The 16,360-nt window shown below is 35.0% G+C and overlaps 1 protein-coding gene across 6 annotated transcripts in view; it reads left to right on the top strand.

Moving 5' to 3' along the window:
* The window catches only part of LOC144324694 (uncharacterized), a 58,487-nt gene that overhangs the window by 26,939 nt on the left and 15,188 nt on the right, over window positions 1-16,360 (top strand). For 3 of the 6 annotated variants that reach the window (XM_077916045.1, XM_077916043.1, XM_077916044.1), the window contains exons 5-6: window positions 10,979-11,136; window positions 14,605-15,464. The exons of 2 other annotated variants lie outside the window; for them this stretch is intronic. In XM_077916045.1, the coding sequence (XP_077772171.1) occupies window positions 10,979-11,136; window positions 14,605-14,699 (253 nt within the window). In that variant the 3' untranslated portion in view covers window positions 14,700-15,464. Of the gene's footprint in view, window positions 1-10,978; window positions 11,137-14,604; window positions 15,465-16,360 lie in introns of those variants that run through there. One more of the 6 variants, XR_013390125.1, reaches the window with a different exon arrangement.

Raw genomic sequence — 16,360 nt, 5'->3', positions numbered from 1 at the left:
GTATCAGCAAGGTTCAGATGCAAGACTAGCAGAATCTCTAGGTAAAGCAGTTGATGGGGTCTAGTTCTTACTCACCAACTAGTCCAAGTACTGAAAACATTTCTAAGCATATATTTTTTTTTAAGAGAGGAAGGGAGGGATCCCTGGGTGGCGCAGCGGTTTGGCGCCTGCCTTTGGCCCAGGGCGCGATCCTGGAGACCCGGGATCGAATCCCACGTCAGGCTCCCGGTGCATGGAGCCTGCTTCTCCCTCTGCCTATCTGCTTCTCTCTCTCTCTCTGTGCGACTATCATAAATAAAATAAAAATTAAAAAAAAAAATAAGAGAGGAAGGGAGGAGCAGAGGAAGAAAAAAATCTTAAGCAGGCTCCACACCCAGCATGGAACCTGATGCAGGGCTCTATCTCACAACTCTGAGATCATAATCTGAGCCAAAATCAAGAGCCAGATACTTAACTGACTTAGCCACCCAGATGCCCCTCTAAGAAGAATTTTAAAGCCCTTGGTCTACCTATCTGTGATGAGTTGGTGCAGTGGACTCATGAGACCAAGAAACCCTAGCCAGAGCCCTACATTTTCATTTTGCACTGAACCCCACAATTTATTAGCAGGCTCTACTCTAAGCATGAATTCTAATTGCCTAGATCTGATCCTTTCAGACAATAATTACTCAATAAATATTATTAAATGGTTGTATGCCAGAGTTGGTCCACAACGTCTCCTCACTTCAAAGCTTCTGAATCACAATGGTGGCTAACAATGGAAAAGAACCAGCTTTGATACAGACATGTGGTTTTAGATTTAAACTGAAGGGGACTGGGATCCCTGGGTGGCACAGCAGCTTGGCACCTGCCTTTGGCCCAGGGCACGATCCGGGAGATCCTGGATCGAGTCCCATGCCGGGCTCCCGGTGCATGGAGCCTGCTTCTCCCTCTGCCTGTGTCTCTGCCTCTCTCTCTCTCTCTCTCTGTGACCATCATAAATAAATAAAAATTTAAAAAAAATTAAAAATATAAACTGAAGGGGACTGACTTTGACAAAGTGATAGGGTAGTGGCCAAACCTCCCCCAAATATTATTAGGATATATATTTGCCAGTAGGTGAAGATACTTCCACAGCATCGTTGGGAATAATCTTTAGAGAAAAGTAAGACTGTTTGATGTCTGCACCACCACTATTGAGTTCATGAGCATCTATTCATAGTGGTGTGCTTAAAGCTAAAAGTTAAAAAAGTTAAAAAAGTTAAAAAAGATGATACTCATAGTGGTGTACTTTACCTGGGAAGACAGCAAAACTAGAGCCAAAATAATTTGGAATCCAAATCTGAAGAAAAGTTAAGGGAATGAAGAACACAGGCAAACTGAAAAATTAGTTAGAACAATAGCTAGAGAAGAAAGCTGTGGTGGGAGAAATCAGAGCAAGGTGGTGTCAACGTGAATGCATGAGTGTAGGCCAGGGCCCTGTGGGACAGTCTGCTCAGATTCTGATATTTCCAAAATAAGAGCATTAAACTTACAGCTTGGAGCCAGAGTTGGAAAGTACTGAGGCCCCATTTTCTCAAATAAGCGTTTTTAATACTCAGAGGCTACGTGGATTGGAATATAACCATTATAACAGAAAGCCAAATAATTCTGGCATCTTGGGAAAAAAATGTTCTTACATTTGGGGACTATAGGATGGTTCCAAGATCATCATCAAAGATAGCTGCCTTTCCTGACCTTAGAGGCAAAGCTCTCAGTTTTTCACCATTAGTATGATGTTAGCAGTGGGTTTTTCATACGTGGTCTTTGTTATATTGAGGTATTTTCCCCAAACCCCACTTTTTGAGAGTTTTTATCATGAATGGATGTTGACTCTTGGCATATGCTATTTCTGCATTTATTGAGATGATTATATGATTTTTATCCTTTTTGTGGTGTATATCCCTTGTTATCCCTAATGTGGTATATGACATTGATTGATGTGTGAATATTGAACCATCCTTGTATCCCCAGAATAAATCCCAACTGATCCTGGTGAATATTCTTTTTTAATGTATTATTGTATGCAGGTTGCTAATCTACAGAGTCAATATAATCCCTTTCAAAATACCAAGAGCATTTTTCACAAGAGTAGAACAAATACTAAAATTTGCAAAAAAACACAGAAAACCCCAAATAACCAAAGCAGTCCTGAGAATGAAGAATGAAGCTGGAGGTATCACAATACTAGATTTCAAGATATACTGCAGATCTGTAATAAAACAGTATGGTACTGGAACAAAAATAGACACATAGATCAATGAAATAGAATAGAGCCAGGAAATAAACCTATGATTATATAGTCAATTAATTTATGACAAAGGAGACAAGACTATTCAATGAGGAAAGACAGTTTCTTCCATAAATGGTGCTGAGAAAGCTGGACAGCTACATGTAAAAGAATGAAACTGGACCACTGTCTAACCCATACAGAAAATAAGCTCAAAATGGATTAAAGGCCTAATTTAAAAATAAATTAAAAATAGTAAAAATATGGCTGCCTTTCATCCATGGTAGGGATCAGAGAAGAATGACAGTAAAAAGAGCAACAAAGTTGCTTGGGTTGATGGGCATAGGCCCTTGCATCTCAAGCTGCAGAGCTTATTGCATTTTGCTTTGTTGTATTTTGTTTAATGTAAAGGCTAATATTAGCTTACAGTTTTTAGGAATCTTGATATCAGCTTCACTGGCTGATCCATTAAGATGAGGATTTGTTGGTTGATAGCTTAATCCCTAGAGGCCTACTGAGGGGCCTGTTACCGCCATCGTATTTCCATTAGCAGTGCTCAGTATCTACTCTGAGTTTCAGAGCATCCTATTGTTAGACTGCCCCATTCCTCCTGGCTTCTGAAATGACACATACAGTCTACATTCAGATTAAGAAGAGGCAACAGATGACCTACATCTCAAATTAAAGTAATTTTTATATAGTAAGATAACCATGTCAACTAAAGAGCCCATAGAAAGATCTGACATAGAGAGAAATATATGGCAGCTGATACTTTAAAAAAGGCCAGGATCTTTAGACATAACCTACAGACAAAAAACAACAACAACAACAACAACAACAACAACAAAAAACCTCATAGTAGGACCAAGAATGAAAGCCTGCTGCCATTCTCCTGGATACAACTGGGTTGATATATAAATGAATCAGAAACACCATGGAATCCATAGCCCCACCCTCCCACCTAGTGTCATATACTAATGAGGGCTGAGTGCCATGAAGTCTGGACCTAAAATTTTTCCTATCAAAATTATTTATATGCACTCTTAGAATTCCTCAAAATAAAGGCTTTATTTATACCCAAACTAGCCTCACTATTTTAAAAAAATCTCAACAAGTTGTATTATAGTTTTTCTTTTTAATTAATATTTTATTATAGTTTATATTTACATTATAGGAAACAAACCATTTTTCATTCTCTGAAGAAAACTTTTATTTAAACACTTACAAAATAGAGTATTTGCCATTTGAAATATGTCAAGAAAATAAAATATGTCAACAAAGGGAAAATACACAATTTAAAAGATCAATATAATGAACAAATCAAGATAAAAACAATCTTTATGCCAAAACAACTTTTAAGAATTAAAAGGTAGCTATAATTCTCACAAATAGTAATAATTAATTAATAATCAATTCAAAATAATTTTTTTGTGGCAAACATCTCAGTAGAAAATTAGATGAAATTGCGAACATACCAAGTCAATCTCCATGCAAATCTCAATAAGATTTTTATGGACTTTGACAGGGTGTTTCTAAAATAATCTGAAAAAGAAAAGGCATATGAACAACCCGAAACTTGAAAAGGAATAATACATGTATCTAAGCCTTACCAGATGCCAAAACATATCATAATCTATAATACCTATATCTCATTAGTGCTAGTATAGAAGTAGATCAACACAGAAATGAAATAGAAGTCCAGCAACTGACTCATATGCATATTTTTAAAAATGAATTGTGTTATTATGAACACAATTAGGAAAACAAAACAAGCTGGCCAAAAGACTCTAAGAGACCTTTTATATAAATGAAAATTATTAATAACCTTTTGGGAAATATTCAAATTTATTGAGGAATAAAGGGCAAATAAAAACAAATATGGGATAGAGTTTTTGCATAATATGTGAACAATTTACTTAACACAACTACATGAAATAAATATGTCCATTTAATATATTTATTTGTAAAGTGAAATATGTCAATTTCATACATTATAACTCTTCTAGAAATAATTTGGCAATAACTGATAAGGGACTCAGTACACTTTTAATACACTATCCCTTGACCCTGTAATTTTACTTGTAGGAAGTATCCTTAAAAATGGTAAAGATGGGCAGCCTGGGTGGCTCAGCAGTTAGCGCCACCTTCAGTCCAGGGCCTGATCCTGGAGACCCAGGATGGAGTCCCATGTCAGGTTCCCAGCATGGAACCTGCTTCTCCCTCTGCCTGTGTCTCTGCCTCTCTCTCTCTCTCTCTCTCTCTCTCTCTCTCTGTCTCTCATTAATAAATAAATAAAACCTTTAAAAAAATGGTAAAGATTTGCATACAAGAGCTTTATCTCTGCATCCTCCCCCCCTTTTTTATATGACTGAAAAGTTAAATTTTAGGAGATGGTGAGGATATAGAGATCTTAGCCATCTTGTGTTGAGCTGATTATATGTAAACTGACACTGTTTTTCTGGGGATAAATTGGAACCAAAATATATGAAAGATTTTATTTGTTGCACAAACTCTGTGGCCTAGCGCTTCTCCTTCTAGGAATTTATCCTGAAAACGTAACTGCAAAAAATATTTAAAATCTATGTGTGAACCACAGTTCCAATTTTCATTATATAGAGGTCAGAGGTAAAGAATCTTTGAAAAAAATAGAGGTCAGTACACTTTTCCTTTAAAGTGCCAGAGAGTAAATACTTTAGGCTTTGCAGGCCAGTTTCTGCTGCGACTGTTAATAGCACTAAGTTCCAGAAAATATGTAAACAAATGGATATGGCTGTGTTCCAGTACAACTTTATTTACAAAAACAGGTTGCAATGGACTGATTCCTGTTCTATTTGATTTCAGTGCAACCTATATAAAATACATTTTATTTGCCTGTACATGATCTCATCTTCCTCATAGGCTTCCACTTACTGTATATAATCTTAATTAGCCTTATATGGTAATTTCAAAACTCTTTTTTTTAAAGATTTTATTTAATTATTCATGAGACACACACGCAGAGAGAGAGAGAGAGAGAGAGAGAGAGAGAGAGACAGGAGGAGGGAGAAGCAGGCTCCATGTAGGGAGCCCAATGTGGGATTCTATCCTGGGCCAAAGGCAGGTGCTAAACCGCTAAGCCACCCAGGGATCCTCTCAAAATTATTTCAAGTAATGGTTACTATTTGGGAAAAAATGTTCAGTTTTTCTTATGCTTATCCACTAATCTGCTCTACTCAAAAATGCATTTAGGAAAAAGGCTTCATGACCTCTTGTGTACGTAGTGAAAGAGTCCTCATACCAAAATGCCATCCCCCAGATCCAGTTTGAACTTGGCTGCAGAGGCCTCTGTTGGGGTGTTTGGACTGATCTCATCTGCCCTGGTCATCTTTTGCTGTGTTACAAACCACTCTGAAAATTGGAAATTGAGAGTATCTTTCATAGTTTTATGGGTATATTGGGCTTAGCTGGATATTTCTGTCTCCAGATCACTCAGGATTGCAGCTACAGTGCTGAAACTACCTAAAGTCTCATCTGGACTGTATATCCAAAATGGCTAATTCACATGGCTGACAGTTGATTCTGTCCATGGATTAGGCTCACCTTAGGCTGTCAGATGGAAAGCCAACAGGTGACCTTTGCTATGTGCCTTGTACTTCTCCTAATATGGTACCTGAAGTTCCGAGACCTAGGTGGAGGCTTCAAAGCCTCTAATGATGTAGCCTCAGAAGTCCTAGAACATTACTTTTATCACATTCTATTGGTGAAACAAGTCCCAAAGGAAAATCTAGATTCAAAGGGAACAGTCATATACTCTACTTCTTAACAGAATAATATTATTGCATATAAAGGGAGAAAAGAAATAGATAGTGGCCACTTTGGAGACAGCTATCATAATATTCCTTGGCATTTTTTTCTGGCATTTATTGCTAATATCCTTAATTGATAAAATGTAAATCAGTTTCTTAGCATTTCAGTTAAAGCCTATTGATCTCTTTCCTAACTCCATTGTTGTTCAATCTAGCTCAGGTTCTAGATATTCCTAATTCTATGTCACTTCCTCTGTCATACAACCTACAACATTATTAGTTCATTTTCAGCCTATATTATAGGGTCACCATACCCCTGCCACAGTGTCCAGGCTACACAGGGATTATGGGAAGCTTAGGAAAGCAAATCAGAATCCTTTCTGAGTAGAAATTTTATCTATTAGTTATTCAGGGTTTCCTTATATTTGTACAGCACCAAATGAAGAAGAGTTCTCTCCTGACCCCCCATTTTTTCAATCAATACGTCTCATTTTTAACTCTGTGGGTTTAAGTCTGATAAAGAATATTGGGAAACCCATTGGATCCAACTACTTTTTCTTCCATTGTCTTCTTGTCTTTGCACAATACTTCAGGACAAGAAGGATAGGATTTTATTTTTACTTTCTTTACATCACATTCTCCTTCTTCCTGAATCCAACCTTGTGGCTAAGCTTTAGTGACTGTAAATGTATCACTCTGAACTGAGAGAATATATGGTCTCAGTAGATCAAGCTTATTTCATCATATACCAAAGAAATTTCAAGCAGTTTTTCTCTATCTTAATCATTGTTTTCAAGACAATTGTCTTGCTAAAAATATCTTTATTTTCTTGCTCTGGGACTATATACCTCTTGGCTCAGACTCTGAGGTAGAAAACTGAAACTAGATTAAAGGAGCCGATGTAAAAAAACATAACTCTAAGTAAGTAAATATCCCAAAACAGAGGAATGATTAAATAAATGATGTACAGCCACTAGATGGAACATCTAAAAATTTTAAAATATTTGCTTATAGAGAAGAAAAACGATGGAGGATGTTAATAATTCAATGATGAGTCTGGTAGTCTTTGTTTGCAGTAGAGGGACATTGGCTTTTTAAAAATAATATCTACTCTGTTTCCACCTGTACCTTCTTCATTTATTCAGTCTTTATAGTCTCAATTAGGGATGAATCCTAATGCTCAGTCTTTGTTCTTTTCAGTGTCATTCTCAGCAATCTTACTTCCATGGCATTGACAAACGTATCTCTAAAGAAGTTTTCAAGATTCAATATCGTCCTCTGACTGCTGTTGTGTGCTTCAAATCTTTCTAACTATGTGCCTGCGATTCCTTTTGAAAATACCACCTCTGACCAACTTGTGCCAAACCAAAGCTATCATCTTTCTGTCAAGACTGACATCTCTTTGTTCTTTTCATATTTCTCTCAATAATAATCTATTTTCCCATTTCCCAGGATGTGTGGTCCATGATAGTTTTTTGGCTCATCCTCTTATCTTATCTCCCATCTTTATATCTGTACCACAGACACTGTTTGTCATCTACCCAAAGCCACTCCTCTGCCTTAGTCTTGACAATAGAATTCTGTACTTTTTTTTCTTTTTCTGTTTCTTTTTTTAGGATCAGAAGTCAATTAACCTCTCATGTCCCAAGGTCTAAATCTTGATAAGTATAAATTAATAACAGTAATTTCATTTTCCTTGCCCATAATTAGTTAGGATTGGTCATGCAACACAATTCAATCCCCTGAGGAGTATTCTAAGAAGATTTCCTCACTCTTAAAAGGTGACACAAGGAAGGGAGACAGCTTTTATTGTGGAAAGGGGGTTCTTTGGATGTTATAATATGAGAATGTGATGCTTGTAGTCATTCTAGCTGTCTTGAGGATGTAGGGGTATAAGTCTAAGAACAGAAACTAACTTTATTGGGAATGAATAGGAGAAAAATTGGAGATAACCTGGACGTCTGATGAGCTGCTGAATTAACCTAACCTCTAGCCTTCTATACTTTTTAATTTTTTTTCCAATTCATTTAGTAGCAAGACCTTTTAAACTATGTATACAGACAATTCCAATGTTGTATAAAGACAATTAATGGTTAGAAAAATTATCTGAGTCCTTGGCTCTGCCACTTAAAAGTAGTGTGATGTCAGGAAAACTGATTAATTTCTGTAAATTTCCATATCTATGAATTAGAAATTATATTAACCAGGGGTGCCTAGATGGTGCAAATGGTTAAGCATCCTACTCTTGGTTTCATCTCAGGTCATGATCTCAGGGTTATGGGATCACGCTTTATATTGGGCTCTGTGCTTGGCATGGAGTCTGCTTAAGACTCCTTCTCCCTTTCTCTCTGCCCCATCCCTGTTCACTCTCTAAAACAATAAAATAAATAAATAAATCTTCTAAAATAAAGAAACTGCATTAAACAAACATTTAGTTGTTACAAATAGGAGAAAACGCATACAAAATAACTTTGAAAAGGTAAAGTGCATATCAATATAAGATCAGTATTTTATCTTTTGGGTTTGATGATTTATCTATTACTTGAGTCACATTTCTACTGATACTACCTCTTGTTTAGGACTTTATCTTATTTTCTGGCAGGTGTTTGAATGTTAGCTCCAATCCCATTTCCTCTGCTTTCCAAATCATCTGGTTATCAAGTTATATTTATAACTTCCTTTCATTGAGAAATGTGGCATGTAGGAATAAAAATGGAGGGAATTTAAATCAATTACCAGACTTGATTTAATTGGTAAATGTTCAAAATCTATGTTTTATAAACAAAATTAAACATGCTTTTCAGTTGTCTTCAGAATAGGAATAACACTGGTCATATTCTACTCAGTAAAGAAAAATGAAACTATAAGCTGTAAATACTTTACATGCAATGAAGCACTAACGGTAATTAGTGCTGTTAACTAGGAAATGAAAAAACCACTCTGATAAGTAATTATTTCATCAAAAAGTGAGTAAAACAGTGATAAAAATCTATTTATCACTAAGAGATGTAAGAAGCCTTTACCAAAACTTATGACATGAAAAAAAAGATATAACTAGAGGAAATTTTATAGATTTACATACTCTTATTTAAGCTTATAAAATGTTTGTTAATTACAATTAGAAAAGAGTAAAACAGTAAACATTATGACATAAGAAGAAATGAATTTAAGATATAAAAATGATTAATACAATTAGAGAAAGAAATCATAGTATAATTGATTTACTCAACAACTAAAATTTTTAAAAGAGCCATATAACAGAACAAATCACAGCAAGCATCATCAGTGAAATCAGGGAATATACTGTTCCTAGCATTATAAATGAGAAATAAGCTATACCCATAGTTACAGATATATATATGTATATATATATATCTGTATTTCATATTTTGGTATTGGTGTATATCTCTATGTGTGTGAGTGCGTGTATATATATATGATAGATGATAGATAGATATAGTTAAGGATCTATATTTCAAGATTAGAAACATTACAAGTCCTGCACTAGGTTCTGATGTAGAAAATTTACAAGAAACAATAGAGCATACACCAAATACCAAAACAAGTCCAAGAAGTTATAATACCATAGTTTTTGAAAAGCATTTGAAGATTAAGGACACAAAGAAACTGAAATGAACTAAACAACAGAGTGGCTTTCTTATAGGAAGGAAGAGACCATTTCTTTTATCTTTGCCAATACAGAAAGGTGAGGAATCTTCTAAGGAGGGATAAATCAGGACATCAAAATGGCCAACAGTCACATGAGAAGATGCTATGCATCGATATTCATTAGAGAAATGCAAATAAAAATCACAATATAATATCAGCTTGTATCTGTTAGAATGGCTATCATAAAAAAAAATTAAAAAAACAAAAAAAAAACAGAAAAAAAAGAACGGCTATCATCAAGGAGCACTTGCCTAGCTCAAGCTAGGGTTCAAGCCCTATGTTGGGCATAGAGTTTACTTAAAAAAGAATGGCTTATCATCAAGAAGACAAGAGACAAGAAGTGCTGGCAAGAAAGTGGTAAAAAAAACAAAAGGAGCCCTTATACACTGTTGATGGGAATGTAAATTAGTCCAACTACTATGGAAAACAATGGGAGGGTTCCTCAACAAAATTAAAAATAGACCTACCATACAATCCAACAATTATATTTCTGGGAATATAGCCAAAGGAAATGAAAATAGGAATTTGACAAGATATGATATATGCAGCCCCGTGTTTATTATAGCATTATTCACAATAGCCAACATATGGAAACAACCCAAATGCCCATCAATGGATGAATGGATAAAAGTGATATGGTATATATACACAATGGGATATTATTAAGTCATGAGAAAGGAGAATATCTTGCCATTTGCATCAACATTGATGGACCTTGAGCACATTATGCTATGCAAAATAAGCTAGACAGAGAAGAACAAGTACTACATATCACTTAATGTGCAATCTTTAAAAATTAAACATGTAAAAAAAAAAAAACAGTACAATGGTGGTTACCAGGGGACAGGGGTGGGTGGTAGGATAAGATTAATTGTGTTTAAAAATACAAATTTATGAGATGCCTGGATGGCTCAGTGGTTGAGCATCTGCCTTTGGCTCAGAGCCTGATCCCAGATTCCTGGGATTGAGTCCCACATCAGGCTCCTTGCATGGAGCCTGCTTCTCCTCCCTCTGCCTGTGTCTCTGATTCTCTTTCTGTGTCTTTCATGAATAAATAAATAAAATCTTTAAAAAAATACAAATTTATTTAAAGTGTTCAAATAGCCATAGACATTTAACATACAGTTTATTTAACATAGACAATATTATACAATAAGTACATAATGTGATAAATATTATTACAATGACTACCATATTGAAATATATAAATGTATTAAAATAACACTGTGTACAACTTAAGTTTACACAATGTTACATGTCAAATTTATCCAATTAGGAAGAAAGGGGATAGACCATCGGGCTATCCATCAGGCTGTGAGCTGAAATGGTGTGACAATGTAGAATCCACAAATGGCAAGCCACCAAGCAGGAATCCAACACCTTGCCAACATATCCCTATGTCCCTCCATGAAGCACTTGAGGAGTATTCAAAAGGTAGGGGGCAGTAAGAAAAGTAGTGCTGGAAGGTCCTCTTTCCTCAAGTAATGCAGGTGAGGGCAGCACAGACATCCTTTAGCCCCAGAACTCCAGGCTTCCAACTAAGGACAATTGGGAGGCAGGCAGGGAAGCTGAGAGACAAATCAGGGTCCTGAGTGGCATAGGCAGGATAGAGCCTCTTGTATGGTGGTTACACAATCTTGTATGTAAATAGGATCTCAAAAGCAGGGCGTTTCAAATGTATGCACCTCGATGAAAATAAAATATTCCTATATTTAAAACAGTGTTTTAGGAAAAGGACTTTTGTTGAGGTATGTTATGCAGGATAAAAGGGAAAACTGATAGAACTCCCAAGAAAAATTATGCTTTACCTTCTTACAATCAAGCATATCTTTCCCCAAAGATTTAAACATATGAAAGTTATATTACTGTTCATAAAAGCAACACTGGAAAATGACAAAATGTAAGAAAATCTATGATTGGTTGAATAAACTGCAGCACATTTGTGTGTGTGCCAAACTATTTAGTCATTATACTTGATGTTTTAAGACGTTTATCTAGGTAGAGAGAAAAAAAAACCCGCTATGATTGAATTTAAAAATAGATTGTAAATCAGATGTACAGTATCTTGAAAGACGTCTGTCAAAAACAACAGCCAACAGAGATGGAAGGATCTAATGTAAAAACCTAATAGCAAGTATGGCCTGTCTTTTTTCTTCTACTGTGTGATTTGTTTCTGCAATAAGTCTGTATTATTTGTACAATTAAAAACAAGATATTTTCTAGTAGCCAAATAAAAACACCATGATAATTAAGATAAATATCTCAAAGAAAAGAACTGATTCATATTAGCAGCTAAATTAATGAAGTATGTTTCAACATTACTCAATACATTAATATTATATGTTAATAATATAATAATTCAGGTTAATAGTATGAATAAAAATTGTGATCATAATGACTAGTGGCTAAAAAGTCACTTGATAAACAGGACAAGTGCTAATTATTTGAGAACAAACAAAAAGCAAGCTGCCTACTTCAGCTCATTCATCAAAATAAATCACATAGTTGTTCTTTTTTTAAACTCTGTAAAGAACAATACAAAATGAGAGCAATTATATACTATTGAGATTAGAGAAAGGTTTTCTAACCATCTAAACAAATGCTAAGACTCTAAAGAAAAATATTGTTGCATTTGACCGTGTGAATTTTCAAAAAGCTTCTTTATATCTAAAAAGTATAAAATTAAATCTCTTGGGCAATATTTTCAAATATAGAGATGATAACTGTACTTTATAAAATATTATCGTGTTAACAACATGAGATCACTTAATTAAACAACAGTGAGATCACTTAATTCCTAAAAAAGGAGATCTAATTAACATTACACATGAAAATATTCAACTTTTATTGATTAACAATCAGAAATTCAAAATGAAACTACATTGAGTTATACAGAGATTAGCAACTATCGGATATAAAGAAAAGATGATCATTTCTGATGAAGGTTTAGGGATATTGATCATCTCAGTCTCTGATGGTACAATGCAATTTGGGACAATCTTTCTAGAGAATGATTTATGATAGCATATGTCAAAATCCTTAAAAATATGCATATCCTTTGATCCAGTCATTTCACTGCTAAGAACTGAGTTTTCCTGGAGGTGTGTTTGCAAAGATAAAAATTCATACAGCTTTGTTTATCATAGCATTTTCAAAAATGGAAAACAATCTAACTGTTGACCAAAGAAAGAACTGAGTAAATAACATTACATATTCCTAACAAACAATAATATGAAACTATTAGGAGTTATTTTGTTATAAAAACTTCATTGTCATTAAACTTCATTGTCATTAAAGATATGAGACAGAGATATTGAACACACTGAAATCATAGCACAGTGATTTAGCAGACTCTTGAGTACAAATGTCCAGGCTTGATTCCCAACACTGCCTTTTATTCCCTGGGTATTCTTGGGCAAATTATTTACCTTTTCTGATTCTTAGTTTATTCATCTGTAAAACAAAGGTAGTAATAGTAATCTCATCAAATTGTTCTGAGGTTTACATTAGTTCATAAGTATAAAGGAATAGTGCCTGACATGAGCTATATGCTAAAAAAAAAAAAAAAATAGATGTCAACAGTAAGTATTGCAGATTTAATTTCAAACCTTTTATCATAATTCTCTTCCATATCAAGGACATAAATTAGCTTCTGAATGTGTAGAGATCAAGCCTAAGCATTTTCACTTAGCAGAGAACCATCTGTTTTATAAAAAGTAAACAGAAAATTCTGTAAGTATGGACATAACCAGATGCCTCTGCTTCTCCTGTGGCAATTCTCCTGGACAGAACTGTCAGATGTGGCTTCACTGCCTTCTCCCTTCTCACTCTTCTTAGATCTCTTCCCCAGTACTATTTCTATCACTAGAGTACCCTGGCCATTTTTCTATTTATTTAGAATACACTTGGCCTTCAACACTCACATGCTTACTGCAAAAATCTTTCTTTTCTCTCCTTTCTCCAGTGCTGGAAATGGTCAGGAAAAAAAAAGTCTGACATGTCACGATATATCATGTTTTCTGCCCTTTATTTACCATGCACTTCCCTAGATAGAGGACTATCTGGCATTCCTACACAAAAGTTCCCGAGAATGAGCTCAATGTCCCTTCTCACACGAAGCCGATTAACACCTAACACCAATGTAAATACGCACACATTTAGCCATGTATTTATAATATAATTTTAAAGGACAACAATCCTTAAACATATAATCTGATCTATGGGGGTATGGCCTCTTTGGTCTGCAGGCATATTAGTTTCTAATGAAGTCATCTCAAAAGGCTTCCTGACTGATTTTGAAAGAAATGCAGAGCCCAGCTTCACAAAATAGCAGAAATTCACCGGAACATTTATGAAATAAGATGCCTTCCTGATATTTATGTCACACCACTCCTGTTTCTACAGAATCCCCAGATTTCTTCATGTATTTTAGAGCTGTGATTTCAGTCTCATATAAAAGCTAAGGTGGAGAACATTTCAGAAAGAGACATGTGCAGTGTGCATTAGTTCCTAACTTGTCTGAGGGCTTAGAAAGTCGGAGAATGGTCTCAGTTTAATCAAAACAAGTTTTCTCATCTCCCTCAAATAATTTGATGTACTTGGGTGGTTGCAGGGACCCCAAGGACTTCAAAGTCTAGCAAAATCTGATCAACTCTCCAAAAGGAGTCCTTCAGTACCTCTCACAGTAACTGCAAATAACTTCCCATTTATCCAAACCAGGTGACAATATCAAATCACATTATGTTCATATGGGAAGTAATTGAAAGGCAACTCTTTAGCTCTGAATTCAGAAGTTGGTCAAAAGTCTAATATTTTCAAAAGCTATATCATTTTGAGAAAGTGAAGAAAATTGCATTTTCTATCTTTCAAAAGAATCTAACTATCTTTTATTGTATTTTTAAGGTACTTTGGCTGCTGCCAAAGTTGTTGAAGGAACAAATCAAGGACACAAGGTTGAGAGATGCAATGTGGCAGATTTCAAACAGGAGAGCTGCTGAGTACTTCACTACCTTTCGTATTTTCAAAATAAATATTGAAATAATAGAAATATATGAATGGCTAAATACAATTAAAAAAGAAATACACTGATGTGAAACAGTATTCACATATGAACAATGGTCTAGTATCTACTAATGCATTCACCTTTCCATCCATCCATCCATCCATCCATCCATCCATCCATCCATCTATCCATCCATTCCTTTTTTTAATGTTTTATTGAGCAACTCTTGGGCCAAATTATGTTCTAGATACCAAGGAAGCAGCATGAACAAGGGAGGCACAGTCTCTGACCTCATAGAGCTTACAGTCTAACAAAGGAAGAATGTATTTTATGTTCTCATTAATTCATCAGAAATTGATGACAAAGACCAGATGTTGCTAGAATAGGAATATCTGGGGTAAAGGGAAAATTGTTATCTTCTCTTGAGACACTTTTACTTTGTTACTCTTGTACTTGTTCCATCTCTCAAAGACAAATGTAAGCTCCTCAAGGGCAATTTCTCCATTGGATTCACTTCAGTACTACATTAGCACCTGGCAGAGTTGTCCACCTTATGAACTGGAAGCACCTACATCCATGTGAAAGTATCACACTATTTTATTTGTTGTATTTACTATAGCAGACTCTCAATAAATAGGTTTTTAAAGCAAAATCACTCACACATTCCACGATTCCTTGAACTATGGCTACCATTCTGACTACTTTATCGCCATTTCCAGAGATGTCTTTCCAATTCCAACAGAGTTGCCTTATGCCCATGTAATACCTTACTGTTCCTCCTGTAGTTCTGTAACATTGCAAGTTAACTATGTCGGTTTCCTGCTAATTGTTTGACTACTTTTTCTCTGTTGCACTTGATGATCCTGTTCAATTCAATTTAGTTCAATGCAATTCAATTCAGTTTGATTAATATCTGGGCAGTTACTTTGTACTGGATACATGACCACTTATCTATAAATACTCCAAAATCTAGCCCTCAGCTATCTGATGGATCTAAATCCAGATTGTTTATTGGGCATAATCTACTGGGTAACCTGTAATCCTCATTCTCAACATATCAAAGATTTACATTTTACTCTGAAAATAAGAGTATACTTACTTCTTAGATTAATGTGATGTGATAATATTAGTAATATGAGTGTTATTTAAGTCAGTCATATATATACCTTCATGTTGCATTTATCTAGTTCCTCAAAGATTCCCCCAGAATGAAGCCTGATTTTATTTCCCATACAACACACCTCCAATCAAAAAAATTCTCTTAATGGGCCTTGCCACTTTTATAATGACTTCCATTCCAATCATATATTGCTAGACTACAAAGATATGTCAGCTTTAATGACATTCAACTCCTACATAAGGCATGTCTACCTTCATTAGTTTGGGGTATAATAGTTTGATATGCATTATCTTCTGCCTTATTTGCCACTATTGCTCCACATATACTCCAGAGAAAGTAGATACCTTTCCAAATGTTATGTGATTTCTTGCTTTTGAATTGTTTTCCAACTTTTCTCACCTTTTAGTATTCCTACCTCTGTCATTCTGAGTGTTAAAATTCTTTTCACTTTTTAAGCCCTAGTTTAAATCATACTTGATGACTTAAGCTAGGATAATAAATTTAAGGAGAAGTAAAGAGCATGGCCTTTAGTAACA

Source organism: Canis aureus, chromosome 12, assembly GCF_053574225.1.
Source record: "Canis aureus isolate CA01 chromosome 12, VMU_Caureus_v.1.0, whole genome shotgun sequence".
Classification (NCBI taxonomy): Eukaryota; Metazoa; Chordata; class Mammalia; order Carnivora; family Canidae; genus Canis; species Canis aureus.
Note: the sequence above shows the minus strand (reverse complement) of the source record. Positions and strands in the feature narration are given on the sequence as shown.